Source organism: Barbus barbus, assembly GCF_936440315.1.
Source record: "Barbus barbus genome assembly, chromosome: 49".
In the NCBI taxonomy this organism is placed as follows: domain Eukaryota; kingdom Metazoa; phylum Chordata; class Actinopteri; order Cypriniformes; family Cyprinidae; genus Barbus; species Barbus barbus.
The window spans coordinates 14,382,196-14,409,921 of NC_136727.1; the positions used below are offsets into that span (position 1 = coordinate 14,382,196).

Below are 27,726 nucleotides of genomic sequence, written 5' to 3' on the forward strand. Positions count from 1 at the left end.
GCTGCTGTTTGACGCTGTGACGCGGCAAGATGGCTGCGCGCATAGGGCTGGTGAAACAGCTCCACTGTGCGCTTTTAAATACAAAATTAGGCGTTTTATATTCGGCTTTAAGACGGTGCTCGGCCCTGTCCCACTCAGAATCTCATAAAGAATTCACCTCTAAAAGAGTACGGCGGAAGTTTATCGACTTTTTCAAGGAGGGTTATGAACACCGGGTTGTGCCGTCCTCCCCCGTGCGTCCGAGAGGAGACCCGAGCCTTCTGTTCGTCAACGCAGGGATGAACCAGGTACACAATCACACGTGCAGGATAATGCACATATAATAACGAACAACCACGTCAAAGTACAACGCTTCTGCTATGTTTTGGACACGTACAATGGTATCATATGTAAGGTTCGCAATTTATATTGTGGATGGTGTTAAAATCTAGTATTTATTTTTGATTAAATGATTGTATTTGCTCGTTATTATGTTTATAAAGTCAAATCCCACATGAAAAAAATACTATAGTAATTTATAGTAAATACTATAGTGTTTTTGAACCATACTATAGTATAGTAAAGTACTTGAATTAATGCCTTGTGGTAATCCTATAGTTGCTGTGATGATATAACAACTAGAGTAATATATAACACATTAATTTACCCAATACTGTACTACGTTTTCTACAACTATAGCCTACTACAAAGCTAAAGTATACTACAGTTAAGTTTATCAGTTCACTATAGTTAATATGGTAATGCGGTAGCCCTCCTTTTGCCAAACTTTTTTCCTTCCCTTTCAAATCTCATATCGCATCGGAAAGGCATTTATTTACAATAAAAATGAAGGAAATAATCAAAAAGTTGAAAATAAAAGTATCGGGTAGGTGTAGGGAGGGCTTTATTGTCCCAATAAGATGGCATCCATTTAATCATTTGAATTAAAATGATAATTTACACTCAATACGATATTGTTGTGTACTGTTTTATAATGTACTACAATACTGAGGTGCAGATAATTGCCACTATTTGCAATAAGTAGTATAAATAGCAGAAAACCTTGGTGTTTTAACAGTGTAAATAGAATCTATAGCTGTTTGCACTTAGTGTAAATAGCCGTTTCCATAAATAAAATAGCAAATTTTTAATTCTTATTTATATATTTAAGAGAAACAATAAATTAAAAAATAATTGATATACAGATGTGCTAAATAATAATAAAAAAAGGGCTTTTATTTATTTAACTTTTTATTTAGGTTATCATGGTCTGTGTTGTCTCGTAGTTTAAGCCCATTCTCCTGGGCTGTCCGGACCCCCGCAGTGAGATGGCGTCGTACCGGCGGGTGGTGAACAGTCAGAAGTGTGTCCGCGCTGGAGGCAAACACAACGACCTGGAGGATGTGGGGAAGGACGTGTACCATCACACCTTCTTCGAGATGCTGGGGAACTGGTCGTTTGGTGATTACTTCAAGGTCACATATGACAAAAAAAAACATTTATATTTTAATGCTTTTGCGTTCTCTCGCAAAACTATTGCATTCACCCAAGAAACTTTACATTCTCACGCAAAACTATTGCGTTTGCCAAGTAAACTTTGCATTCTCTCACAAAACATATGTTCTAGAACTATTGTGTTCCTCCAAGAACGCAAGCAAACGTAGTTTTTTGGAGGAACACAATACTTTTGCATGTGAACATAATGTCGTTGAAATACAATTTTTTTTTTCTAATCTTTTCAGGTCATGCTCAGCCAGTCATAGCTTAACCATCACCTTCTCCTATTTAGGTCTCTGTAGCATTCTAATGCATTTTTGAATTAATTATTAATTCAGGAGGAAGCCTGTGCAATGGCCTGGCGTCTTTTAACGGAAGAGTACGGCATTCCTGCGGATCGCTTGTATGTCTCGTACTTCTCTGGAGACGCAGCAAATGGACTCCCTGCCGATGAGGAAACGCGGCAAATCTGGCTCAGCATGGGGTACGTTCACAAGTGCAAAGGAAAGTTGACAAACACATTAGTTTTCTATTGGAGATTCACTGGATTGTTGTGACGTTCACGTGCAGAGTGCAGCCGGATAACGTGTTGCCATTCGGAATGAAGGATAACTTCTGGGAAATGGGTGAGACGGGTCCGTGTGGCCCCTGCACAGAGATTCACTACGATCACGTTGGGAATCGGAACGCCGCCTCACTGGTCAACGCAGACAGTCCAGATGTAGTGGAAATTTGGAATCTAGTATTTATGCAGTATAACAGGTTAGAAAAGTTACTTCCAGTATCATTTTACTATTTATTGCAGTTTTTATTAATATTTTGAATTAGCATTTATTTTATGTTTTCAGTTTTACACATTTTAGCTATGTTCTTTTTTCATATTATTTATTTAAACTTTAGTGTGCAGTGGAGACTTGTTCTGTGGGGATGCGATGGTTCAATCTGTAGATATTACCAAAATTATATTAAAAAGACTTTGACAAAAAAAAAAACATCTATGCAGGTTTCATTTATTTTAGTTTTGGTTCAGTTCAAGTAATATTTCTAATTGTCATTTAATGTAAAGTTTTTCATTTATTATTTATTTTGGACTTTATTTTTCATTTTTAGTAATTTTGTCATGTGCTTTTGTCTTTTTTTTTGTAGTACTCTTTAGGTTTTAGGTTCAATATATTTTTTTCAGTTTTAGTTTTTTATATATATATATATATATATTAGTATTTAAATTTACTGTATTTTCTATTTAGTTCAGTTTTAGTTTTTTATTTTGCTTCAACCAAGACAACATTTCCTGTTTTCATTTCCAAGCATATATTAGCTTTTATTTGTATATATTTTCAGTTTTTAGTGGTTTTTATTAGTTTATTTATTATTTATCAATTCATAATTTTATTATTAGTTTATTTATCATTTTATTTTGCTTTTTTTTTTCAATCAAGGAAATATTTACTATTTTTATTTCCGAACATTTATATTAGTTTAATTTTTATATCATCATTATTTATTTCAATTGTTTTGTAATTTTATTATGTGCTTATGTAATTTTTATTATCTCTGTGTTGCAGGGAGGTCAATGGTAGCCTGCGACCTCTGCCCCAGTGCAGTGTGGATACTGGGATGGGTTTAGAGCGGCTGGTGACTGTCCTGCAGGGGAAACGCTCCAACTACGACACAGATCTTTTCACACCTCTATTGTCCGCCATCCACCAGGTCTCTTAACTTTCATTTAACATTTTAAAGAAATAATATTGCAGGTTCAATACAAGCTAAACCACATTGCCTCTATTGTTTGTGCATGCAGTGCTCTAAGGCTCCTGCATATCAGGGCAGGACTGGAGAGGCTGATGTGGGTCAGTTCGACTTGGCCTATCGGGTCGTGGCTGACCACATTCGCACAGTCAGCGTGTGCATCGCTGATGGAGTTTACCCAGGAATGACAGGCGCTGAGTGAGTCTGACTTCAAAGAATGCAGAGTCATTTAAACGATAAAATTCATGCAATATATGCCCTCTTTATGATAGGCTGGTGCTGAGACGTATTTTGAGACGTGCCGTAAGGTTTTCTACAGAAGTGCTGCAGGCCCCTGAAGGTGCGCTGGCAAGCCTGGTGCCTACTGTAGCTCATATACTGGTGAGATGATTACGACCAAGTTATTACTGGAATCACTGCATTGTGTCTGAAGTTTCATAGTTCCTCCTTTTTTCCTCTTTTCTCAGGGAGATGCCTATCCTGAGCTGCTCACAGAGTCTGAGAGGGTAAGCATGTTCAAAAAGCACCACAGTTTTACATTTATTAGTAAATTCTTACAAAAATATACATTAGTGTTTTTTAAAGAAATTAATACTTTTATTTATCAAGGATACATAAAATTGATCAAAGGTGACCAATAAATGACATTTACAATGTTACAAAATATTTCTATTTTTGGCTTTTGAGAAACTTAAAAGAACAGCATTTATTAATTATAAAATAAACACAAATATTTATTAAGCAGCATTGATTTTAACATTGATAAAAACAGGAAATATTTCTTGAGCAGCAAATCAGCATATTAGAATAATTTCTGAAGAATCGTGTGAGACTGAAGACTGGAGTAATGATGCGGAAAATTCAGCTTTGCATCATAGGAATAAATCACATTTTATCACAGAAAACAGTTATTTTAATTTGTATTATTAATTTTAAAATGATCAATTAAATGCAGCCTTGATGAACATAAAAGACTTTATTCAAAACAAAAATTTTTGAAATTATTGGATTGAAATTAACTTTTTCACTCACCAGCCAATTTGGCTACTAAATTTTTAAGTTACCGGCCATTCATAACTTCTACCAGCCAAAAAAACTAACCCACCGAAATAAACCAACAGCTTGAGGCTGTCTACACTGGAAGTGACAAAGCGACCATTGCAAATAATTTTGTGTCAGTACTAAGGGTGTGCAATATTGATAAAAAAAATGCTCTCAACATTTTCTGGGATTTTATCGATAAAGATAATTAGATGATATTTTGCTGAGTGTGTTATTGTGCTGGTATCTTAAGGACTGTTGTGGACAGCTGACTCCTAATGTTTTTGATATTCTTCATATTCTGTGTGGTCAGTTCACAGCAGTGATAGAAATTAATCTTTTCCAAAAAGTTTAAATTGATTTGTACCTTTTATGGGCATCTTTACCTTTTATAAAGCCATTTTTTTTTCTAAAAGTGTGCATCATCTTTTGAGTCAAATTTTTACATGTAATCAGTCAATTATAATAATAATAATACATTTATGCTGTTACTAAACAAATGAAATCAGTATCAATAAAATTAATCTTTGCAGAAGTTGCATCTGAAGTGGCATTTAGATGTTTTTCACATGTTAATGCAGCTTAGAGGGCCATGGAATGCTTTAACTTGCAGTTAGAAATGCATAAATAATGTTTTGATATTTTAAACATGAAACATTAAACATATTTGAAATTATTTAAATAATGAAAAGATACTGTAAATGTGAAATTGAAACCGCCAGTAGTTGGCGTCTAGTCACTGTTAATAAGTGATTAATTGCGACTGAACCGATTCATTTAAACGGTTGATTCTTTCAGGATTCAAACACCGTCATGTTGCGCAGAAACACAAAATAGAGCTGTGGCTATGTTTGGAATATTTTCTCTCGTCGAAATAGCGCAAAAACAGGCAATATAGTGTCTAAAACGTAAGTCTCTTGATAGTAACTTATAGTTTATAGAACTGCTAAATAAAATCAATATCACATTTGTAACCATTTTAAGCGGCACTCTTCGTGTGATATTGATTATCTTAATGAATTGATATAACTATATACATTTTCTGCCCTCTTATCTTGAATTGTGATCATTCTTAATGTATATTAATAGACTGAATGCAGTATAACATAGTCGTGTATGCGTGCCCCCTGCAGGTCTGTTTTGTTTGGTTTTTACAATATACTCGATAATGTCATGATGTCTCACGAGTTCAGTATTCGCGCTAAACCTGGCAGATTTGGCTTGCATGAACTTCCCCAAGAAATTAATGAGTGAAAACTAGCCCGCTAGTAATTTGACAGCGTTAGCCGCCACAACTGATTTTTACCCGCATTTGGCGGGTGTTAATTTCAAACCCTGCGCCCCCCTACTCCTTTTCCTAAAATAACCATAAGATAAGATACATTTTTATTGCAACTATGGACTACGTTGACAAGAGTGATGTAGAAGTTTTCACTATGAAGCTTACACTGGTGATGTACCGGAGAGAAAACGGATTTCACAGTAAATTATCTCATTTTCAGCAGTAAGAAAAAAGTGTTTTAAAGCTTGTTTTGTAGAACATCACAGTTATATATGATATGAGAACAGCTGGGCCTGTAGAGAGAATGTATTATTTAATAAAAATATAATTATTTATTCAGAATGGCATAATGTTTTTCTCAAACATAGTGTGTGGGGTAAAACGCCCCCAGGGGCAATGGGCAATTACTGTAGTTAATCTGTTTTGAACATTGAATCCTTTGTTTTTCCATCAAATGAATTCTAAGTAGTTGATTGAATAAAAATAATTGGACTTTATATTTAAAAATGACCTCAAGGTAGCATCAGGTAGCTAGTTAGCAGCTAACTTTTTTTTTTTTTTTTTTTCTCAAATAGACTATTATAATTTTGTTAGTCATAATTATTGATTATGTTCTTTTTTTATTTTAAGCTAAATGCTTTGTCAGACTAGGGGGCGTTTTTCCCCACTCTACCCTATATCACCATGTTCTAAAATGCAATTAAAGTAAATATTAAAGTAACACACTTAATTCAATAACACAAAAAAATTATCTTTAGCAAATTTCAAAATGAAGCTTAAAATTATGACTTGTGGTATATATCAATGTACCATGGCACTTTTTCAATTTAGGAAAGCTGCTAGTGCAGGTACTAAATTTTGTTTTCTATAAATGATATGATAAACTTTGTGCTTCCTCTGTAGATAATGGATCTCGTTAATCAGAATGAAGCCCAGTTCCTGTCCTCACTGAAGCAGGGCAGGAGGGTTATTGACAGGACCCTCAGCAATATGGACAAAGACTCTGCTGTTTTTCCAGGTAAAGCCTGCAAAGCTGTGTAATTCGCTTTTCTTATACCTTTTTATTATCTGTGCAGGTTCATTAGTGCTGATATGCTGATATTTCTCTGTGTGTTTTTTTCTCTATTTGTTTTACTCTCTGTGTTCATTATATTGTCGTTTCTATCAGCTTCGGTCGCCTGGTCGCTACATCGTAACCTGGGCTTCCCTCTAGATCTCATTGACCTGATGCTGGAGGAGAAGGGCAAGATGGTTGATAAAAAAGAGATGGCAGTGCTTGAAGATGAATATGAAAATGTACTTGCGATAGCATTTTGCTTTCCTTAATGTAATATCTGATTCGTGGATGCATAATGAGCTCATTTATTAATAAGCCCTCTGTTTTTTGGAGTATATCTAATTTTGTGGGGGGGGGTTTCCTCAGTTGAGGTCTCAGTCAGAGGAGGATGATGAAGATAGGGTTGACCGCCTGGATCTTCATAGTCTGGTGGAGCTACAAAGTCGAAGAGTTCCTCACACGGACGACTCCCCAAAATACTGTTACAGTCTGGGGACTGATGGAAAATATGGTACTGGATGGTGAAAAGATAATATCAGGCAGTTAAATATTTAAAATGTTTCCTGTCCAGACGTGAGACTAAATCTTTTCCTACTGAAGCAAATAACAGACTAAAAACACTCGGAACACCTCAGTAACCGCACAGCAACATGCTCAAAAACACTCAGAACACCTCAGTAAACGCACAGCAACATGCTCAAAAACACTCAGAACACCTCAGTAAACGCACAGCAACATGCTCAAAAACACTCAGAACACCTCAGTAAACGCACAGCAACATGCTCAAAAACACTCGGAACACCTCAGTAACCGCACAGCAACATGCTCAAAAACACTCGGAACACCTCAGTAACCGCACAGCAACACACTAAAAAACACTCAGAACACCTCAGTAACCGCACAGCAACATGCTCAAAAACACTCTGAATGCCTCAGTAACCGCACAGCAACATGCTCAAAAACACTCGGAACACCTCAGTAACCGCACAGCAACACGGTAAAAAACACTCTGAACACCTCAGTAACCGCACAGCAACACACTAAAAAACACTCAGAACACCTCAGTAACCGCACAGCAACATGCTCAAAAACACTCAGAACACCTCAGTAACCGCACAGCAACACACTAAAAAATACTCGGAACACCTCAGTAACCGTACCGCAGTAAACTTAAAAAACACTCTGAATGCCTCAGTAACCGCACAGCAACATGCTAAAAAGCACTCAGAACACCTCGGTAACCGCACAGCAACACGCTAAAAAACACTCAGAACACCTCGGCAACCGCACAGCAACATGGTCAAAAACACTCGGAACACCTCAGTAACCGCACAGCAACACACTAAAAAAACACTCGGAACACCTCAGTAACCGCACAGCAACACACTAAAAAACACTCAGAACACCTCAGTAACCGTACCGCAGTAAACTTAAAAAACACTCTGAATGCCTCAGTAACCGCACAGCAACACACTAAAAAACACTCGGAACACCTCAGTAACCGCACAGCAACACGCTAAAAAAACACTTGGAACACCTCAGTAACCGCACAGCAACATGCTCAAAAACGCTCGGAACACATTAGTAACCGCACAGCAACACGTTAAAAAAACATTCGGAACATCTCAGTAACTGCACAGCAGCACACTAAAAAAACTGTCTGAATGCCTCAGTTACCACATAAAAAAACATTCGGAACACCTCAGTAACCGCATAGCAACATGCTAAAAAAACACTTGGAACACCTCAGTAACCGTACAGCAACACGCTAAAAAAACACTTGGAACACCTCAGTAACCGCACAGCAACACGCTAAAAAAACACTTGGAACACCTCAGTAACCGCACAGCAACACGCTAAAAAAACACTTGGAACACCTCAGTAACCGCACAGCAACACGCTAAAAAAACACTTGGAACACAGTAGTAACCGCACAACAACAAGCTAAAAAACACTCGGAACACCTCAGTAACCGCACAGCAACACGCTAAAAAAACACTTGGTACACACTAGGGATGCGCGGTATACTGGTACTGGAAAAATACCGGTATATATTATATTTCAAACGGTACGATATCATAATTTTGCTCAATTCGGTATTTCATACACTGCAGTTGCGAAATGCACCTGTAGGTGGCAGTGCTTCCCAAATTGCTGCGCAACCGGTCAAATGTGACAACAGAACAACGCGATGGATCAAACAGATTAAACTATCAACGCACCCGAAATTAATAAACAAAGAGAGCAGTAGAAGTGAAATATGGCATTGCGTTGGATACAAAACAGATGACAAAGGTGAACGAACTTACCTTACTGCACCTGTATGCAAGCGTTGCTATAAATCATGCGTTTCCACAGAGACAACACATCAAACCATTTTAAGCACTTGTCGCTTGCTCATCCTGATCTTTTCAGGTGAGTGCATCATTCATAAATTCAGATTTAATTTGAACTTTTATTTACAACTGATCAACGCACATACAGATGTGATACAGTAAGCTCAAATATGCATGTGAGACACGCTAGAACCAGTGAAGTTTTGGTTACGTAATATATGTACTTGCATTTCATACAATCGAATATTAATTGGATTTGAATTGAGCAATAATTTTGCTATATTCATTTTAGTATCAATTATATGAAGGGGATATTTCTGCCGCGCTGTCGACCGCTAATATGAAGCAAGTGAGAGAGTGAGATTTATATTTAATGCTTTTTCTTTGGCTGAGTCTGAAATCTGAAAACAATCTGAGAGAGAGAAATAATAATGTGATTTTGAATATTATTTTGACTGCTAGAATAACACTTTACAATAAAGCAATATTTATTGCCTTAATTGCACAACTTCAGTTGTGTTTTGTTTCTTCAAACTCAGTCAAAATGTAACCTATGTTCTCGGTAGGTCAGACATTTTGTTTGCCTACCGGGAAGATAAGAACATTTTTCACTTATTACTTCAGTTAGCCTATTTTTTTTTTCTCCAACGTCAAAATGTAACCTATGTTCCCTGTAGGTTTTTTGTTAGTTTGATACAAAGTTATTAAGATATGAATCTGTTTTTTTTTATTATTATTATATTTAATAAAACTGTTCTAAATTCTCTTATCTTTTGAGGCTGGTTATTTGTCACCTATGGTATCGATTTAGTATCGATACTGAGGTATTACATTCTGGTATCGTACCGAAGCCAAAATTATGGTATCGAGCCATCCCTAGTACACACTAGTAACCGCACCGCAACCCGCTAAAAAACACTCAGAACACCTCAGTAACCGCACAGCAACACACAAAAAAAAATCAGAACACCTCAATAACCACACAGCAACATACTAAAAACCCCACTCTTATCACCTCAGTAACCGCACAGCAACACGCTAAAAACACCCACTCAGAACACCTCAGTAACCGCACAGCAACACGCTAAAATCACCCACTCAGAACACCTCAGTAACCGCACAGCAACACGCTAAAAACACTCGGAACACCTCAGTAACCGCACAGCAACACACTAAAAAAACACTCGGAACACCTCAGTAACCGCACAGCAACACACTAAAAAACACTCAGAACACCTCAGTAACCGTACCGCAGTAAACTTAAAAAACACTCTGAATGCCTCAGTAACCGCACAGCAACATGCTAAAAAGCACTCAGAACACCTCGGTAACCGCACAGCAACACGCTAAAAAACACTCAGAACACCTCGGCAACCGCACAGCAACATGCTCAAAAACACTCAGAACACCTCAGTAACCGCACAGCAACACACTAAAAAATACTCAGAACACCTCAGTAACCGTACCGCAGTAAACTTAAAAAACACTCTGAATGCCTCAGTAACCGCACAGCAACACGCTAAAAAGCACTCAGAACACCTCTGTAACCGCACAGCAACACACTAAAAAACACTCGGAACACCTCAGTAACCGCACAGCAACACACTAAAAAATACTCAGAACACCTCAGTAACCGTACCGCAGTAAACTTAAAAAACACTCTGAATGCCTCAGTAACCGCACAGCAACACGCTAAAAAACACTCAGAACACCTCGGCAACCGCACAGCAACATGGTCAAAAACACTCGGAACACCTCAGTAACCGCACAGCAACACACTAAAAAACACTCGGAACACCTCAGTAACCGCACAGCAACACGCTAAAAAAACACTTGGAACACCTCAGTAACCGCACAGCAACATGCTCAAAAACGCTCGGAACACATTAATAACCGCACATTAACACGTTAAAAAAACATTCGGAACACCTCAGTAACCGCACAGCAACACACTAAAAAAACACTCGGAACACCTCAGTAACCGCACAGCAACACACTAAAAAACACTCAGAACACCTCAGTAACCGTACCGCAGTAAACTTAAAAAACACTCTGAATGCCTCAGTAACCGCACAGCAACATGCTAAAAAGCACTCAGAACACCTCGGTAACCGCACAGCAACACGCTAAAAAACACTCAGAACACCTCGGCAACCGCACAGCAACATGCTCAAAAACACTCAGAACACCTCAGTAACCGCACAGCAACACACTAAAAAATACTCAGAACACCTCAGTAACCGTACCGCAGTAAACTTAAAAAACACTCTGAATGCCTCAGTAACCGCACAGCAACACGCTAAAAAGCACTCAGAACACCTCTGTAACCGCACAGCAACACACTAAAAAACACTCGGAACACCTCAGTAACCGCACAGCAACACACTAAAAAATACTCAGAACACCTCAGTAACCGTACCGCAGTAAACTTAAAAAACACTCTGAATGCCTCAGTAACCGCACAGCAACACGCTAAAAAACACTCAGAACACCTCGGCAACCGCACAGCAACACGCTAAAAAACACTCAGAACACCTCGGCAACCGCACAGCAACATGGTCAAAAACACTCGGAACACCTCAGTAACCGCACAGCAACACACTAAAAAATACTCAGAACACCTCAGTAACCGTACCGCAGTAAACTTAAAAAACACTCTGAATGCCTCAGTAACCGCACAGCAACACGCTAAAAAGCACTCAGAACACCTCTGTAACCGCACAGCAACACACTAAAAAACACTCTGAATGCCTCAGTAACCGCACAGCAACACACTAAAAAACACTCGGAACACCTCAGTAACCGCACAGCAACACGCTAAAAAAACACTTGGAACACCTCAGTAACCGCACAGCAACATGCTCAAAAACGCTCGGAACACATTAGTAACCGCACATTAACACGTTAAAAAAACATTCGGAACATCTCAGTAACTGCACAGCAGCACACTAAAAAAACTGTCTGAATGCCTCAGTTACCACATAAAAAAACATTCGGAACACCTCAGTAACCGCATAGCAACATGCTAAAAAAACACTTGGAACACCTCAGTAACCGTACAGCAACACGCTAAAAAAACACTTGGAACACCTCAGTAACCGCACAGCAACACGCTAAAAAAACACTTGGAACACCTCAGTAACCGCACAGCAACACGCTAAAAAAACACTTGGAACACCTCAGTAACCGCACAGCAACACGCTAAAAAAACACTTGGAACACCTCAGTAACCGCACAGCAACACGCTAAAAAAACACTTGGAACACCTCAGTAACCGCACAGCAACACGCTAAAAAAACACTTGGAACACCTCAGTAACCGCACAGCAACACGCTAAAAAAACACTTGGAACACCTCAGTAACCGCACAGCAACACGCTAAAAAAACACTTGGAACACCTCAGTAACCGCACAGCAACACGCTAAAAAAACACTTGGAACACCTCAGTAACCGCACAGCAACACGCTAAAAAAACACTTGGAACACAGTAGTAACCGCACAACAACAAGCTAAAAAACACTCGGAACACCTCAGTAACCGCACAGCAACACGCTAAAAAAACACTTGGTACACACTAGGGATGCGCGGTATACTGGTACTGGAAAAATACCGGTATATATTATATTTCAAACGGTACGATATCATAATTTTGCTCAATTCGGTATTTCATACACTGCAGTTGCGAAATGCACCTGTAGGTGGCAGTGCTTCCCAAATTGCTGCGCAACCGGTCAAATGTGACAACAGAACAACGCGATGGATCAAACAGATTAAACTATCAACGCACCCGAAATTAATAAACAAAGAGAGCAGTAGAAGTGAAATATGGCATTGCTTTGGATACAAAACAGATGACAAAGGTGAACGAACTTACCTTACTGCACCTGTATGCAAGCGTTGCTATAAATCATGCGTTTCCACAGAGACAACACATCAAACCATTTTAAGCACTTGTCGCTTGCTCATCCTGATCTTTTCAGGTGAGTGCATCATTCATAAATTCAGATTTAATTTGAACTTTTATTTACAACTGATCAACGCACATACAGATGTGATACAGTAAGCTCAAATATGCATGTGAGACACGCTAGAACCAGTGAAGTTTTGGTTACGTAATATATGTACTTGCATTTCATACAATCGAATATTAATTGGATTTGAATTGAGCAATAATTTTGCTATATTCATTTTAGTATCAATTATATGAAGGGGATATTTCTGCCGCGCTGTCGACCGCTAATATGAAGCAAGTGAGAGAGTGAGATTTATATTTAATGCTTTTTCTTTGGCTGAGTCTGAAATCTGAAAACAATCTGAGAGAGAGAAATAATAATGTGATTTTGAATATTATTTTGACTGCTAGAATAACACTTTACAATAAAGCAATATTTATTGCCTTAATTGCACAACTTCAGTTGTGTTTTGTTTCTTCAAACTCAGTCAAAATGTAACCTATGTTCTCGGTAGGTCAGACATTTTGTTTGCCTACCGGGAAGATAAGAACATTTTTCACTTATTACTTCAGTTAGCCTATTTTTTTTTCTCCAACGTCAAAATGTAACCTATGTTCCCTGTAGGTTTTTTGTTAGTTTGATACAAAGTTATTAAGATATGAATCTGTTTTTTTTTATTATTATTATATTTAATAAAACTGTTCTAAATTCTCTTATCTTTTGAGGCTGGTTATTTGTCACCTATGGTATCGATTTAGTATCGATACTGAGGTATTACATTCTGGTATCGTACCGAAGCCAAAATTATGGTATCGAGCCATCCCTAGTACACACTAGTAACCGCACCGCAACCCGCTAAAAAACACTCAGAACACCTCAGTAACCGCACAGCAACACACAAAAAAAAATCAGAACACCTCAATAACCACACAGCAACATACTAAAAACCCCACTCTTATCACCTCAGTAACCGCACAGCAACACGCTAAAAACACCCACTCAGAACACCTCAGTAACCGCACAGCAACACGCTAAAATCACCCACTCAGAACACCTCAGTAACCGCACAGCAACACGCTAAAAACACTCAGAACACCTCAGTAACCGCACAGCAACACGCTAAAAACACCCACTCAGAACACCTCAGTAACCGCACAGCAACACGCTAAAAACACTCAGAACACCTCAGTAACCGCACAGCAACACGCTAAAAACACCCACTCAGAACACCTCAGTAACCGCACAGCAACACGCTAAAAACACTCAGAACACCTCAGTAACCGCACAGCAACACGCTAAAATCACCCACTCAGAACACCTCAGTAACCGCACAGCAACACGCTAAAAACACTCAGAACAGCTCAGTAACTGCACAGCAACACAGTAAAAAACACTCTGAACACCTCAGTAACCGCACAGCAATACGCTAAAAACACCCACTCAGAACACGCTAAAACACCCACTCAGAACACCTCAGTAACCGCACAGCAACATGCTAAAAACACCCACTCAGAACACGCTAAAAACACCCACTCACTCAGAACACGCTAAAAACACCCACTCAGAACACCTCAGTAACTGCACAGCAACACGCTAAAAAAACACTTGGAACACCTCAGTAACCGCACAGCAACACGCTAAAAAAACACTTGGAACACCTCAGTAACCGCACAGCAACACGCTAAAAAAACACTTGGAACACCTCAGTAACCGCACAGCAACACGCTAAAAAAACACTTGGAACACCTCAGTAACCGCACAGCAACACGCTAAAAAAACACTTGGAACACCTCAGTAACCGCACAGCAACACGCTAAAAAAACACTTGGAACACAGTAGTAACCGCACAACAACAAGCTAAAAAACACTCGGAACACCTCAGTAACCGCACAGCAACACGCTAAAAAAACACTTGGTACACACTAGGGATGCGCGGTATACTGGTACTGGAAAAATACCGGTATATATTATATTTCAAACGGTACGATATCATAATTTTGCTCAATTCGGTATTTCATACACTGCAGTTGCGAAATGCACCTGTAGGTGGCAGTGCTTCCCAAATTGCTGCGCAACCGGTCAAATGTGACAACAGAACAACGCGATGGATCAAACAGATTAAACTATCAACGCACCCGAAATTAATAAACAAAGAGAGCAGTAGAAGTGAAATATGGCATTGCTTTGGATACAAAACAGATGACAAAGGTGAACGAACTTACCTTACTGCACCTGTATGCAAGCGTTGCTATAAATCATGCGTTTCCACAGAGACAACACATCAAACCATTTTAAGCACTTGTCGCTTGCTCATCCTGATCTTTTCAGGTGAGTGCATCATTCATAAATTCAGATTTAATTTGAACTTTTATTTACAACTGATCAACGCACATACAGATGTGATACAGTAAGCTCAAATATGCATGTGAGACACGCTAGAACCAGTGAAGTTTTGGTTACGTAATATATGTACTTGCATTTCATACAATCGAATATTAATTGGATTTGAATTGAGCAATAATTTTGCTATATTCATTTTAGTATCAATTATATGAAGGGGATATTTCTGCCGCGCTGTCGACCGCTAATATGAAGCAAGTGAGAGAGTGAGATTTATATTTAATGCTTTTTCTTTGGCTGAGTCTGAAATCTGAAAACAATCTGAGAGAGAGAAATAATAATGTGATTTTGAATATTATTTTGACTGCTAGAATAACACTTTACAATAAAGCAATATTTATTGCCTTAATTGCACAACTTCAGTTGTGTTTTGTTTCTTCAAACTCAGTCAAAATGTAACCTATGTTCTCGGTAGGTCAGACATTTTGTTTGCCTACCGGGAAGATAAGAACATTTTTCACTTATTACTTCAGTTAGCCTATTTTTTTTTCTCCAACGTCAAAATGTAACCTATGTTCCCTGTAGGTTTTTTGTTAGTTTGATACAAAGTTATTAAGATATGAATCTGTTTTTTTTTATTATTATTATATTTAATAAAACTGTTCTAAATTCTCTTATCTTTTGAGGCTGGTTATTTGTCACCTATGGTATCGATTTAGTATCGATACTGAGGTATTACATTCTGGTATCGTACCGAAGCCAAAATTATGGTATCGAGCCATCCCTAGTACACACTAGTAACCGCACCGCAACCCGCTAAAAAACACTCAGAACACCTCAGTAACCGCACAGCAACACACAAAAAAAAATCAGAACACCTCAATAACCACACAGCAACATACTAAAAACCCCACTCTTATCACCTCAGTAACCGCACAGCAACACGCTAAAAACACCCACTCAGAACACCTCAGTAACCGCACAGCAACACGCTAAAATCACCCACTCAGAACACCTCAGTAACCGCACAGCAACACGCTAAAAACACTCAGAACACCTCAGTAACCGCACAGCAACACGCTAAAAACACCCACTCAGAACACCTCAGTAACCGCACAGCAACACGCTAAAAACACTCAGAACACCTCAGTAACCGCACAGCAACACGCTAAAAACACCCACTCAGAACACCTCAGTAACCGCACAGCAACACGCTAAAAACACTCAGAACACCTCAGTAACCGCACAGCAACACGCTAAAATCACCCACTCAGAACACCTCAGTAACCGCACAGCAACACGCTAAAAACACTCAGAACAGCTCAGTAACTGCACAGCAACACAGTAAAAAACACTCTGAACACCTCAGTAACCGCACAGCAATACGCTAAAAACACCCACTCAGAACACGCTAAAACACCCACTCAGAACACCTCAGTAACCGCACAGCAACATGCTAAAAACACCCACTCAGAACACGCTAAAAACACCCACTCACTCAGAACACGCTAAAAACACCCACTCAGAACACCTCAGTAACTGCACAGCAACACGGTAAAAAACACTCGGAACACCTCAGTAATTACATGGCAGTAAGCTAAGAAACACCATAGCAACTGCAACACACAAAAAACACCCAAAACACCTCTTTACTAAATTAAAGAATCAGTCATTATAAAAATCAGTCATAACACCTTAGCAATAAAATATAAATGTTATTAAAACAATCCAAACACCGAAAATACCTCAATAAATGTATAACAACATGCTAAATCCCTTAGCATAGCAACACCCTGGCAGCCACTATGTAGCTAGGTAGAGCAGGATTTGGACCAGTGAGCCAGCATTTCAGGTGGTTAGAACAAAAACGATATGAATATAACTATATGAAAGTGATAGGATTTATTGCTTATCTCTTAATGGCATCAGACCTGATTTGGACACAGTACAAGTCTAAATGAGGATCCTGACCCATTTTCTCTGTCAGGGTTTCAGCTTTGCAAAGCATCAGTCCTGGCACTCTACTGTGACGGGTCTCTGGTTTCAGAGGTGAGTGAGGGTCAGCACTGTGGTGTGATTCTGGACCAGACCAGCTTTTATGCAGAGCAGGGTGGACAGGCGCACGACCAGGGTTACTTCACCAAGGATGGACTGCAGGTTATTGATCACATCCCATTTGAGATGTCTTATTTTTATGTATAAGCACAAGTTTCACCATTGTGCTTATGCTTTGCAGGATGTGCTGTTCCCTATAAAGTCTGTCCGTCTAGCTGGGGGTTATGTGGTACATCAGGTCACAGCAGCAGAGACTTTGAGAACTGGAGACCAAGTGCAACTTCATTTGGATGAGGTGGGAGTTGTAGGAGTAAAAGTACCAACACCATGGTAATACATTATGCAGATACCTTACAGTAAGTGTTGCATTTCCAACTCTAGGCTAACCGCATGGGCTGCATGGTCAAGCACACTGCCACACACTTGCTAAACTTTGCTCTGCGAGAGTTGCTAGGTCCTTCTGTTAGCCAGCGAGGGTCTCACTGCACCGCCTCACGGCTCCGCTTTGACTTCAGCGTGAAGGTACAATGGCTGAGTGGCTGCCTTAGTGATTTAATGATTTCCAAAGTGTCTAATACATTTGTATTTGCTTGTTTAAAGGGCTCCCTGAGTGTGTCTGAGCTACAGCAAGTTGAGGAGTTGGTCCAGAACATCATTCATCAAAATGCAGAAGTGTATGTAGAGGAGATCCCGCTGTCCAAAGCTAAACAGATTACAAGTCTGAGAACAATAGATGAGGTAAATGGGGATGACTCCATACCACTTTCTCATTTCCAATACTGCAGCCTTGAAAGTCAATTGATAGCAATGCCAATCTGATACCAATATAAAATTATCCTGTACAAATTGTGCAAAACGTTTATGGTGAACGTATATTAAGCTCACCAAAATCTACATTTGAGAAATTTTTAGTGCACAAGATATTGGTTTCAGTACAAAAAGTTATGTTAAAATAAAAGATTAATCTCTCACACAAAAATATTAAATTTTATTTTAAATGACAAAAGCATTTCAATTAAGATATATACATCATTAAATTAAAAAAGTCTGGCTGTGCTTAATGGGTACATTTTTGTACCCTTTAAGCACACCCCTGTTCCCATTAACCTCACATCATATTTTATTAAAAATTCATGTTTATTTTAAGGAAAAAATTTAAATAATAATTGTAAAAATATATATTTTTTGAAGGTACAAAGTCAATCACCAAAAAAACAGAACACAAAAATCAAACAACAAGGCATTCAAGTCGATCAGTTATATATTCATAGTGAAGTGTCATCTAAGCACATATCAACATCTAGACTAGTCCACATTCAGCAAGTAACACATTCAAAAATCAAATAAAACAAACCAATAAAACATGTAATTCACGAGGATGAACACTGAAACTAGCCTCATTATGAAACCTCTTTTTAAACGGTTGTTAACTTACCTATGGTCTCATGAGGCTGAAATAAACTGCACGATTTTTGTCCCTATTTCTCACAGATTTACAGTCTAGAGAAGTTGATGCTAGTTTTCAAAGATCAGAGCCAGTCTGCAGATTTGAGTTGACAGAATCCATAGAAAATCGATTAACTTAACTTAAAGTGACAACCATCAGTTAATATTTAAAGTCTGTTTATGAAGTTTTTACATGGATGTTCAATGTGGAAGAGCTTAAAGAGAGCAGGGTAGATAATGATATGCTTTAAAGTAATGACTTCTTAAGTCATGGTGAGCCTTGTTCTCAATGAAAAGTTTGTAAAAGTTAGAGTACAAAGAGAGGAGATATTCTGTTTGAGAAGCTCCTTGTGCATTTCATCTGTTCAACAGTTTTATCAAGCCTTTTCATTACAAGTACCACACCATTCAGAATCACCAATGAACAACGGCAAAATAAAGTCCTTTAAAGGGGTCATATGATGCTTTTTTAAAGATCATTATTTTGTGTATTTGGTCAAGTCAAGTCAATATTATTTGTATAGTACTTTTAACCATGCAAATTGTGTCAAAGTAGATTTGCATCGGCTTGATATAAAGCTGGGTGGCTTTACAGTATTTAGACAGGGAAATAGTTTGTCGCAATAGTGTCATTCTCCTCTGGCCAGACAAAATCAGTAGTTTAAATCTAGGCTAAAGCAGAATCAGATTGTGCAAAGGACTCATCTGGTTCCTGTGGTCTTTTCCCGATGGCCGTCTTGGAGACAGGGTCTTCACTGGGGATCAGTCTCTGGGGCTCATCTAGGTATCCTGGCTGTAGAGATCATCTCTAGGTGCTGATCCACCATCTGATCTGGATACAGTCTGGATCTGGGTGGCTACGGTGACCTCGGAATAAGAAAGAAACAGACTAATATTAGCGTAGATGCCATTCTTCTAATGATGTAACAAGTACATTGGGTGTTTTGGGAAGTGTTCCCGGTTCCGGTTGACCTAATTAATGCAGCCTGACAATCCTTTAACGGATTTTAATTATAGAAATGCGATAGTGTATTATGTGTATGCCAGGTTAAAGAGATGGGTCTTTTAATCTAGATTTAAACTGACAGTGTGTCTGCATCCTGAACAGTGTTAGGTAGATAGGTAGATTGTTCCAGAGTTTGGGTGCTAAATAGGAAAACGATCTCCCGCCTGCAGTTGATTTTGATATTTTGGGTATTATCAAATGGCCAGAGTTTTGAGATCGCAGCGGACGTGAAGGACTATAATGCGACAAGAGCTCACTCAAATACTGTACGCAAAGAAAATAAAAATAACGACATTTATTCACCGATTCGTCTCCTCTCTGTCATCCGATGGACGCAAAGTGCGTACGCTATTCTCTATCATCAGTAACGCAAGGATACGCTTGTTTCAGTTCAAATCGGCGTAAATAAACGTACAATACGTATCCATGCGTTACTGATGATAGAGAATAGCGTACGCACTTTGCGTCCAACGGATGCTTTTCAAAATGGTGCTACGCTGACACAGAGAGACATAGAGGAGACAAATTGTTGAATAAATGTTGTTGTTTTTATTTTCTTTGCGTTCAAAAAGTGTTCTCATCGCTTCATAAAATTCAGATTGAACCACTGATGGCAGATGGAATATTCTGACGATGCTTTTCATACTTTTATGGCCCTTGACAGTGCAATTTACTATGCAGTCAGTGGGACAGTCACAAGCCTCCTGGTTTTCATCCAAAATATCTTAAATTGTGTTTAAACCACGGCCTCTTTCTTTGCGTGAACATTTGGGGCGGCATTGCGCAAATATTTCCACATTGTGACGTAGACATGCGGGGGCGTGTTTAAATGAGCCGTTTTACGGGAGCGTGGCAGAGTCTTAACTTTGATAAAGAATAACTCTTTGGTTTTGAGACTTTAGTCTTTGCAACTTCAGGGATCTTATCTATGCACAATCAGCTTGTAACACTCCAAAGAGAAAGGGAAACTTGAAATTGCATCATATGACCCCTTTAAACAAAAGCACAGACCTTTTATGTTTAGATTTTGCATAATAATAGCAACATTGGAACATCTTGGAGAGTTTTTCTATGCTGATGAATAACATGACTGCTGCAGAGGGACGTTTAACAACTTAATTTACTGTCTTTTTTTCAAATAAAGCTATCGAATACCTTATATATTGAAGACCTGGAATATACTTTACAAAAAACATGTATGGTACTTTTATTATACTGTTTTGTCCTTTTTGGAGCTTGACATTAACAACAATAATGCACAGTATAGGATTTGGATCTGTCCTATCTGACCTACCCACAAATATTCTATCCATATAACACCAATATTGAACATTGGATTGTTTTGTCCCTAGAGGTACAGTATATATATTTTGACGGTGTAAAATGGGGAGTCCAATCCTGCTCCTGGAGACCCAACATCTAGGGATGTCCCGATCAACTTTATTATGCCCCCAATCTAATCTAAGTCATTTAATATGGAGTATCTGCCAATACCTAGTCCTGATCTGATTCTTGTACCTTCCTTGTGCTAGGTGCACACTTTAAAGTTTTTAAAATCAATCCAATATATACAAGCACATGTAGAGAGTTCCTCAGGGGCAGGGGCTCAAATGTAAAAAAGGGGCATCTGTAACTAAGGATTAGTTCCGATATAACAATTACTATAGTACAGTGGTTTTCAAGCACGTTCCTGGAGCACAGTCTGATTTAGGTCATCATCTCTTTAGTAGAGACTCCAAGATATAAAATAGGAGCAGAAAAAAATAGTGGACATAAGGATAGAATAGATGAAGTTTGTGATGTTAGAATGCTGGTCTGTCAGTCAAGTCATCTACACATGACAGTTGACATAAAATAAAGGATTGGGTTTGGGATAGCCAAACCCAGTGACTTGAAAAATGCTTAATTGGAAACCCTGAAACTTATCCTTGAGATCAGCTTGGGACATCAGAGTCAGAATTAGCTTTATTTGCCAAGTGTGCGCAAACACACGTGAAATTTGTTAAGGTTTTTAAGAAGCTCTTGGTACATACATGCATACAATAATGCATATCTGACATGATAACAGAAACATTTAAATAAGACTTAACAATAAATAATAATGTGTATGAATCTGGAACAGAAGATTTATGTACAGATTTTTGCATTATTTACTCTATATATACAGCTTTATAGAAAATATGCATGTACTTGAGAGAGAGGCATTAATTAGAGATGGAGAATGAATTTCAGGCATGAATTACAGAACACAGGTAATAATTCCTGTGTTAGCTGTTTTGGCTGGACATCCCTACCAACACACTTGCTTAAAAGGGGAAGTGGTGTGTGGCCAAGTATGGTGACCCATACTCGGAATTTGTGCTCTGTATTTAACCCATCCAAGTGTACACACAGTAGTGAACATATACCTGGAGCAGTGGGCAGCCAATGCTGCGGCGCCTGGGAATCAATTGGGGGTTCGGTGGGGGATCTCACCTCAGTCGTGGAATTGAGGGTGGAGAGAGTGTTGGTTATTCACTCCCCCCACCTACAATCCCTGCCGGACCTGAGACTCAAACCCACGACCTTCAGGTTACAAGTCCAACTCGCTATCCATTAGGCCACGACTGCCCCTACTGAAATTAGAAAAAAGATTCTAGTCCTGAAGTCCAGCTAATCATGATCCTGAAGTCTTTCATTTGCTGGTTCAGATGTGTTTAAGAAGGATTGGAAATAAACTCTACAGCATAGAGACCTTTTAGGAGCAGAATTAGGCAACCCTGATTTAAAATGAATGGACTGATTTTCCACTCCAAAGGTCTGGTCCCATTCCCCCCAAAGAAAAGGACATTTTGGTACCCTGCACCCTGTTGGTGGAAATATTATACATGTGAAGTTTTGATCTATTGTTTGTTTTAGGTGTATCCAGACCCAGTGCGAGTAGTGTCCGTGGCTGTGCCTGTTTCAGATCTGCTTAACTCAAACAACATTGAACAAGCTTCAGTGGAGCTTTGCTGTGGCACGTAAGGTTCTTCCAAAACTGCTGGAACACTTTGGGAACAAGGGTAGCCAGCCCTATTCCTGGAGAGCTACTTCTTCCTGCATTTCCAACTTTGCTCCAAAACACCTGCCTGTAGTTTAAAAAAATAAACCAATTAAGTCCAGGAACAGGGTTGGCGACCTATCCTTTGGGCAAACCACCAAAACATTTGGCTTTTTCCAAGATGAAGCCAAGGTCACCAATATATTGTTGTTTTTATCAGGCATTTATTGAAGACGGGAGCAATTAGGGACTTTGTTATTGTGTCTGAGCGACAGATGGTGAAAGGCATTAGCCGTATCCTTGCTGTTACTGGAGATGAAGCCAAAAAGGTTTGAAAAACGAAATCTACTTTTGCGTACCAGTTCGATTTCTGTGATACTAACTGTTCCTGTGACTTAGGCTCGTGAGACGGCCCAAGACATGCAAGAGGAGTTGGAGTCTCTGGCGGTCCAGGTTGGAGCTGCAAGCTCCCTGTCTATACCAGCAGCACAGAGGCTCTCTAAAGAAGTTGGACTCCTAATGAATGTACGTATCTCTCCATAACTGCTTATCTTCGTTGCAGATTCAGTTCATGATGTATGAATTTCATTGGTCTATATCCTATGTGTGATGTGTTTTAGGCAGTTGATATCACACCTATTCCACAATGGCAGAGGCAAGAGTTGCAGACTCGGCTGAAAGCAATGCAGAAGACAAGTAACAGCACCATAAGAAAATTGGAGATCAAAGAGGTAGACATGTCTATAGGCTAAAAATTCAGTCTGTAGACCTTTTTCCTGAGTAAATGATGAGTGCCGCCATTACGAATTCTAACTTCCAATTGGATGCTCTTCTGTTCTGGTCTCCATAGGATCCCATTCAAATAGTGTCCATTTGTTTTTAGTGTAGCCAACGTCGGCAGCTTTGTCTCATCTACACACTCATTAAACTTTGAGGATTGAGGCACTGACAAATGACGGTCATTGCGACACTGTAAAGTGATGGCGCTATAAAGCCATGTGCTTTTTTAAAACATTTTAATAGGTTTAACAGTAGATTATCAGCTTGGAATATACAATAATTTGACTAGAAACGCTGGAGACCAGAAATGCAAAGCATCCTTTCAGTTAAGAGGTCTGACTTCAGCGTTCAGGAAAAACGCCTATAGCCCTATTTGGACGGTACTAGTTTTCTAAACTACATTTGAGTTTTGATTCTTATCACCTAAAGTCTGTGATTTTTCATGTACTAATTTGGACAGGACTAACAATTCCATAATTATTACGGAGGTGGGAGGGTCTGTTTTGAACATCTGGGCGTTGCAGAGATCACACGCTCTGTATGCGTGCATTGCGTATCATTCGGATTGATTATCATTTAGTATAACCACAGGTTTACTACAAGTAGCCTACCATTATTAAGCTATGGCTAGTATAGCGAAACCATAGGTAATTTTTGGTTAACTACTTTTTTTATTATTTGTAGTAAAACCATGTTTAATTTTTGTAAAGGTACATATGTAATTGAGTGCAGAAATGAAGGTGCGTAATCTTGCCTGACGCTGATATTACAGTTGGCAGTCTTAACAGTTTAAGTTACGTGATTTGGCTCTTGATTTTATTATTATTATTTTTATTTCTTTGCTGGGAGGCAAACATATAAAAAATGCGTGCGGTAAGAGCATCTACGGTAGTTCATGTTGGCCAAAAAAACACAAAGAAACACATTGTGAAAAAAATAGTCGGTAATCAGACAAAAGTTATAATGAAATTTCGAAAAATGTGGATAACTTTTGTTTACATTAGCCTATTGTAATGAGACTAATGTTGATAGATTCCTTGGATCATGCCGAGAACATCGATACCAATTATGCCATAATTGGTTGAATTTCCTGTCCGCTATTTTGAATTATGCTGAAAACATACTTTTTCGAATTAATCCTCGGCCGTCAGTCCGATTTTCACCAATTTGACTCCGATCATCTTCAGACCATGCTGGCAAAAAGTTATGGATTTTGTGTCAATATACGAAAATGTTTTTCGTTTAATGCATCAACGAATTTGCTGCCAAGGTGCCAAAACTGCATCTGAGGCTGTATCTCTGTAAAGCTTTGACATATTTACACCAAGCATTCGGACTGGATTATAGTTTTCTTTGCCAAAAAAACAGTAGGTAATTTGCACTCGAATTATTACAGAGGTTGTGTCAGAAAAACACAGACATGGCAGATTCAGACGTGATTAAAATCACAAAATGAAACACAAATTTCTTTAACGACCCCTGTAAAACTAGTCCCGTCTGAATAGGACTTATGATGCCCAGAGTTGGGTATAACACGTTACACAGTATATACATTACTGTATTCAAATTACTTTTGCTGTTAACGCAGTAATGTAATGCATTACAGTTTAGGTTTGTATAATTTGATTACAGTTACTAATGTAAATATAATTATTTATTTAAATTACAAATGCAGAGTTAAGAAAAAAGATGCATTTTAATGCATTTTAATGCATTTTGTTGATTTTAAAATGCATTTTAAAATAGTTTTGCTCGGCAGTCTTAGTTAATGAGCATACCCTTTAATAAATAACTGGGGAGCGTGAGCTTTAATGGATGCAACATGGAGTTATACAACATTTAGATGCAATGAAAGGTTGCCTATCATATTTCAAAATGTGGCACTCGATTTCACGTTTCAACATTAACATTTCTTAAAGAACTATATGTTTCACTTTGCAGTATATTTTTCAAGTGATTATCAAGTCATTCTTCAAGTGAACGATGCATTATTGTGCCATCCCAAAGACACACAAAAACACTTTTACAGACTTTTTCATTAACTGTTCCCATCTGGTGGGATGACCTGCCCAACTCAATCCGAGCAACCGAATCCTTACCCATCTTCAAGAAACGGCTAAAAACTCATCTGTTCCATCTTTACTTGACCCTCTAACTCTAGCACTCTCTATTCTAATTTTATCTGTCTTTTTATTTAAAAAAAATGAATAATAATAATAATAATTATCTGTACTGCGTTAGGCTAACCAAGACTTGTAATAGCACTTGCACGTTGTTGCTCTTTTGTTGGTTTTGATTGCTTCTTATGTCCTCATTTGTAAGTCGCTTTGGATAAAAGCGTCTGCTAAATGACTAAATAAATAAATTAGTAATCTCATTATCATTAATCAGTAATGTAATCAATTTGCAATTTGAAAGTAGTAATTAGTCATTTGTAATGGATTACTTTTTTGAGAAACTTACCCAACACTGATCAAACGATGCCCAAAAAGCAAGTCGCTGGGTAGTCATTTCTGTCACATCTGCTTTGTGAGGTTTTGTTGTTATCTGTTTTTTTTTCCTGCTTCAGGCTGCCTTGAAAGCCAAAGAGCTGTTGGTCAAACACTCTAATAAACCTGTGGTGGTGGACTTGATCCATACGGACTCAATATCGGTAATTACTATGTTTTGTGGTGATGTTTGATGATAGTATTTGTGTCTCATGTAAACAATTTGTATACATTTAATCTTGTTTAGGTTCTGATGAAGACTGTGCTCCAGCTGAGCAAGAGTACTCCAGACTCCATGGTTATGTTGTTGTCTCACCTGCAGTTGTCAGGGAAGGTGCTTTGTGCCTGCCAAGTACCCAAGGTACAGCACACACAAAATCTCACAACTATGATATAACTACAGGTATGTGATTGTCTTCATACTCTCTTCCTAGGGCTCTGCCAGTGGCTCAGCCCTTAAATGGGCTCATTCTGTGTGTGCACGCTTGGGAGGAAATGCGGATGGCTCAACCGATGTGGCTAAAGGTGTAGGAAAAGCAGCCAAACTCACAGATATTACAGACATCTTGCACTGGGCTGAAGAATTTGCTCAAAACAAAATCTGAAAGGCATCCTGAATAAACTAATCTTGGATACCACAATGGATGTGTTTCATTAAAATGGTTAAATAAAAAAAATATATACTTCCCGTTCCTGTTTTAAAAGGTTGGGACTATGAAATTTTGAGAGGTCAGGCTATTTTGATATTAAACATTGCTGTTATTTATTGCTCTGTTTTGGGTACACTTTATAATAGTAGGTTTGGTTCAAGAGACTGTTATTAAATTCAAGGAATGGTATTGCTCTGTTAACAATTTATAATTGTTAATGCATGATTCATATAATTTCTAATTTGTCTGATTGTGTCAGTTAAATGTTACAGTCATGGTGTATGAAATACATAAGCATTTTTCAGTGTGTCAGAGCACTACCCTGCTGGCTAAAGTCAGCTATTGTCCTTCATTGGAGAATCACTATATTCAGCCACCAGACAAAAGAGCTTAAGTTTTGTCAAAAACCCAGAAATAATACTCCAATGACAAACTTTATATGGTACATAAAATGCCCCCCCCCAAAAAAAACACAATTACAAAGCAGTACTAAAATGATCCATCCTTTATACATTTTTATAACAACATTAAATATATATTTTATATATGTAAACACATATTTGAAAAATATTGATATAATAAATAGTAAGAACCTGAAGTTCATGAAATGAAGAAGCAGATGAAGTATATGCGGGTTTCAATCCTAATAAAACCCATAAGAAGGATAATATTTTTTGAAGAGAAGTAGGAAAAGTACTCGCCCAAACTATATTACAATATGAAAGATGAAGATAAATTAAGTTATAGTTACGTGTAAGAATTTTTCTGCGCACATAGTCAGCTTGTTCCTTCTAACTCAAAGTCTCATCAACAAAAACTCAAAATAATTTAGTAGTTGACACTCGAGACACCTGAATAGACTCAATAGTAATTTTGGTAAATCCTTAGGGTATACTTTTTGCCACTAAAAATAATAAAATTAGATTTTTTATATTTAAACATAATTTGTTTAAATGAAACCATTAGCACAAGCAATTAGACCATTATTTGCATTCTTAATCCGTGAACTGAAATTTGAATGAGAGAGAACTAAGGTTGTATCAT

At 38.3% G+C, this 27,726-nt stretch overlaps 1 protein-coding gene across 1 annotated transcript; it reads left to right on the forward strand.

The window, feature by feature from the left end:
- On the forward strand, window positions 1-27,145 carry LOC306867458 (alanine--tRNA ligase, mitochondrial-like). The gene is made up of 22 exons (XM_079413116.1): window positions 1-287; window positions 1,266-1,454; window positions 1,815-1,960; window positions 2,047-2,238; window positions 3,042-3,186; window positions 3,278-3,423; window positions 3,498-3,606; window positions 3,693-3,731; window positions 6,452-6,566; window positions 6,717-6,844; window positions 6,972-7,116; window positions 17,222-17,391; window positions 17,471-17,584; window positions 17,671-17,811; window positions 17,890-18,027; window positions 22,640-22,743; window positions 22,984-23,092; window positions 23,163-23,288; window positions 23,384-23,494; window positions 26,113-26,196; window positions 26,280-26,393; window positions 26,467-27,145. The coding sequence occupies exons 1-22, from the start codon at window positions 30-32 to the stop codon at window positions 26,635-26,637; spliced, it is 2,994 nt and encodes a 997-aa protein (XP_079269242.1). The 5' UTR covers window positions 1-29; the 3' UTR covers window positions 26,638-27,145.
- The last annotated feature ends 581 nt before the right edge of the window (window positions 27,146-27,726 follow it).

Bases quoted from the DNA above. Each gene is read 5' to 3' on its own strand.
- LOC306867458 (XM_079413116.1), top strand. From the start codon at position 30: ATGGCTGCGCGCATAGGGCTGGTGAAACAGCTCCACTGTGCGCTTTTA. The intron at 1,961-2,046 runs GTACGTTCACAA...GTTCACGTGCAG, and splicing joins CAAATCTGGCTCAGCATGGG to AGTGCAGCCGGATAACGTGT. The intron at 17,392-17,470 runs GTTATTGATCAC...TATGCTTTGCAG, and splicing joins TCACCAAGGATGGACTGCAG to GATGTGCTGTTCCCTATAAA.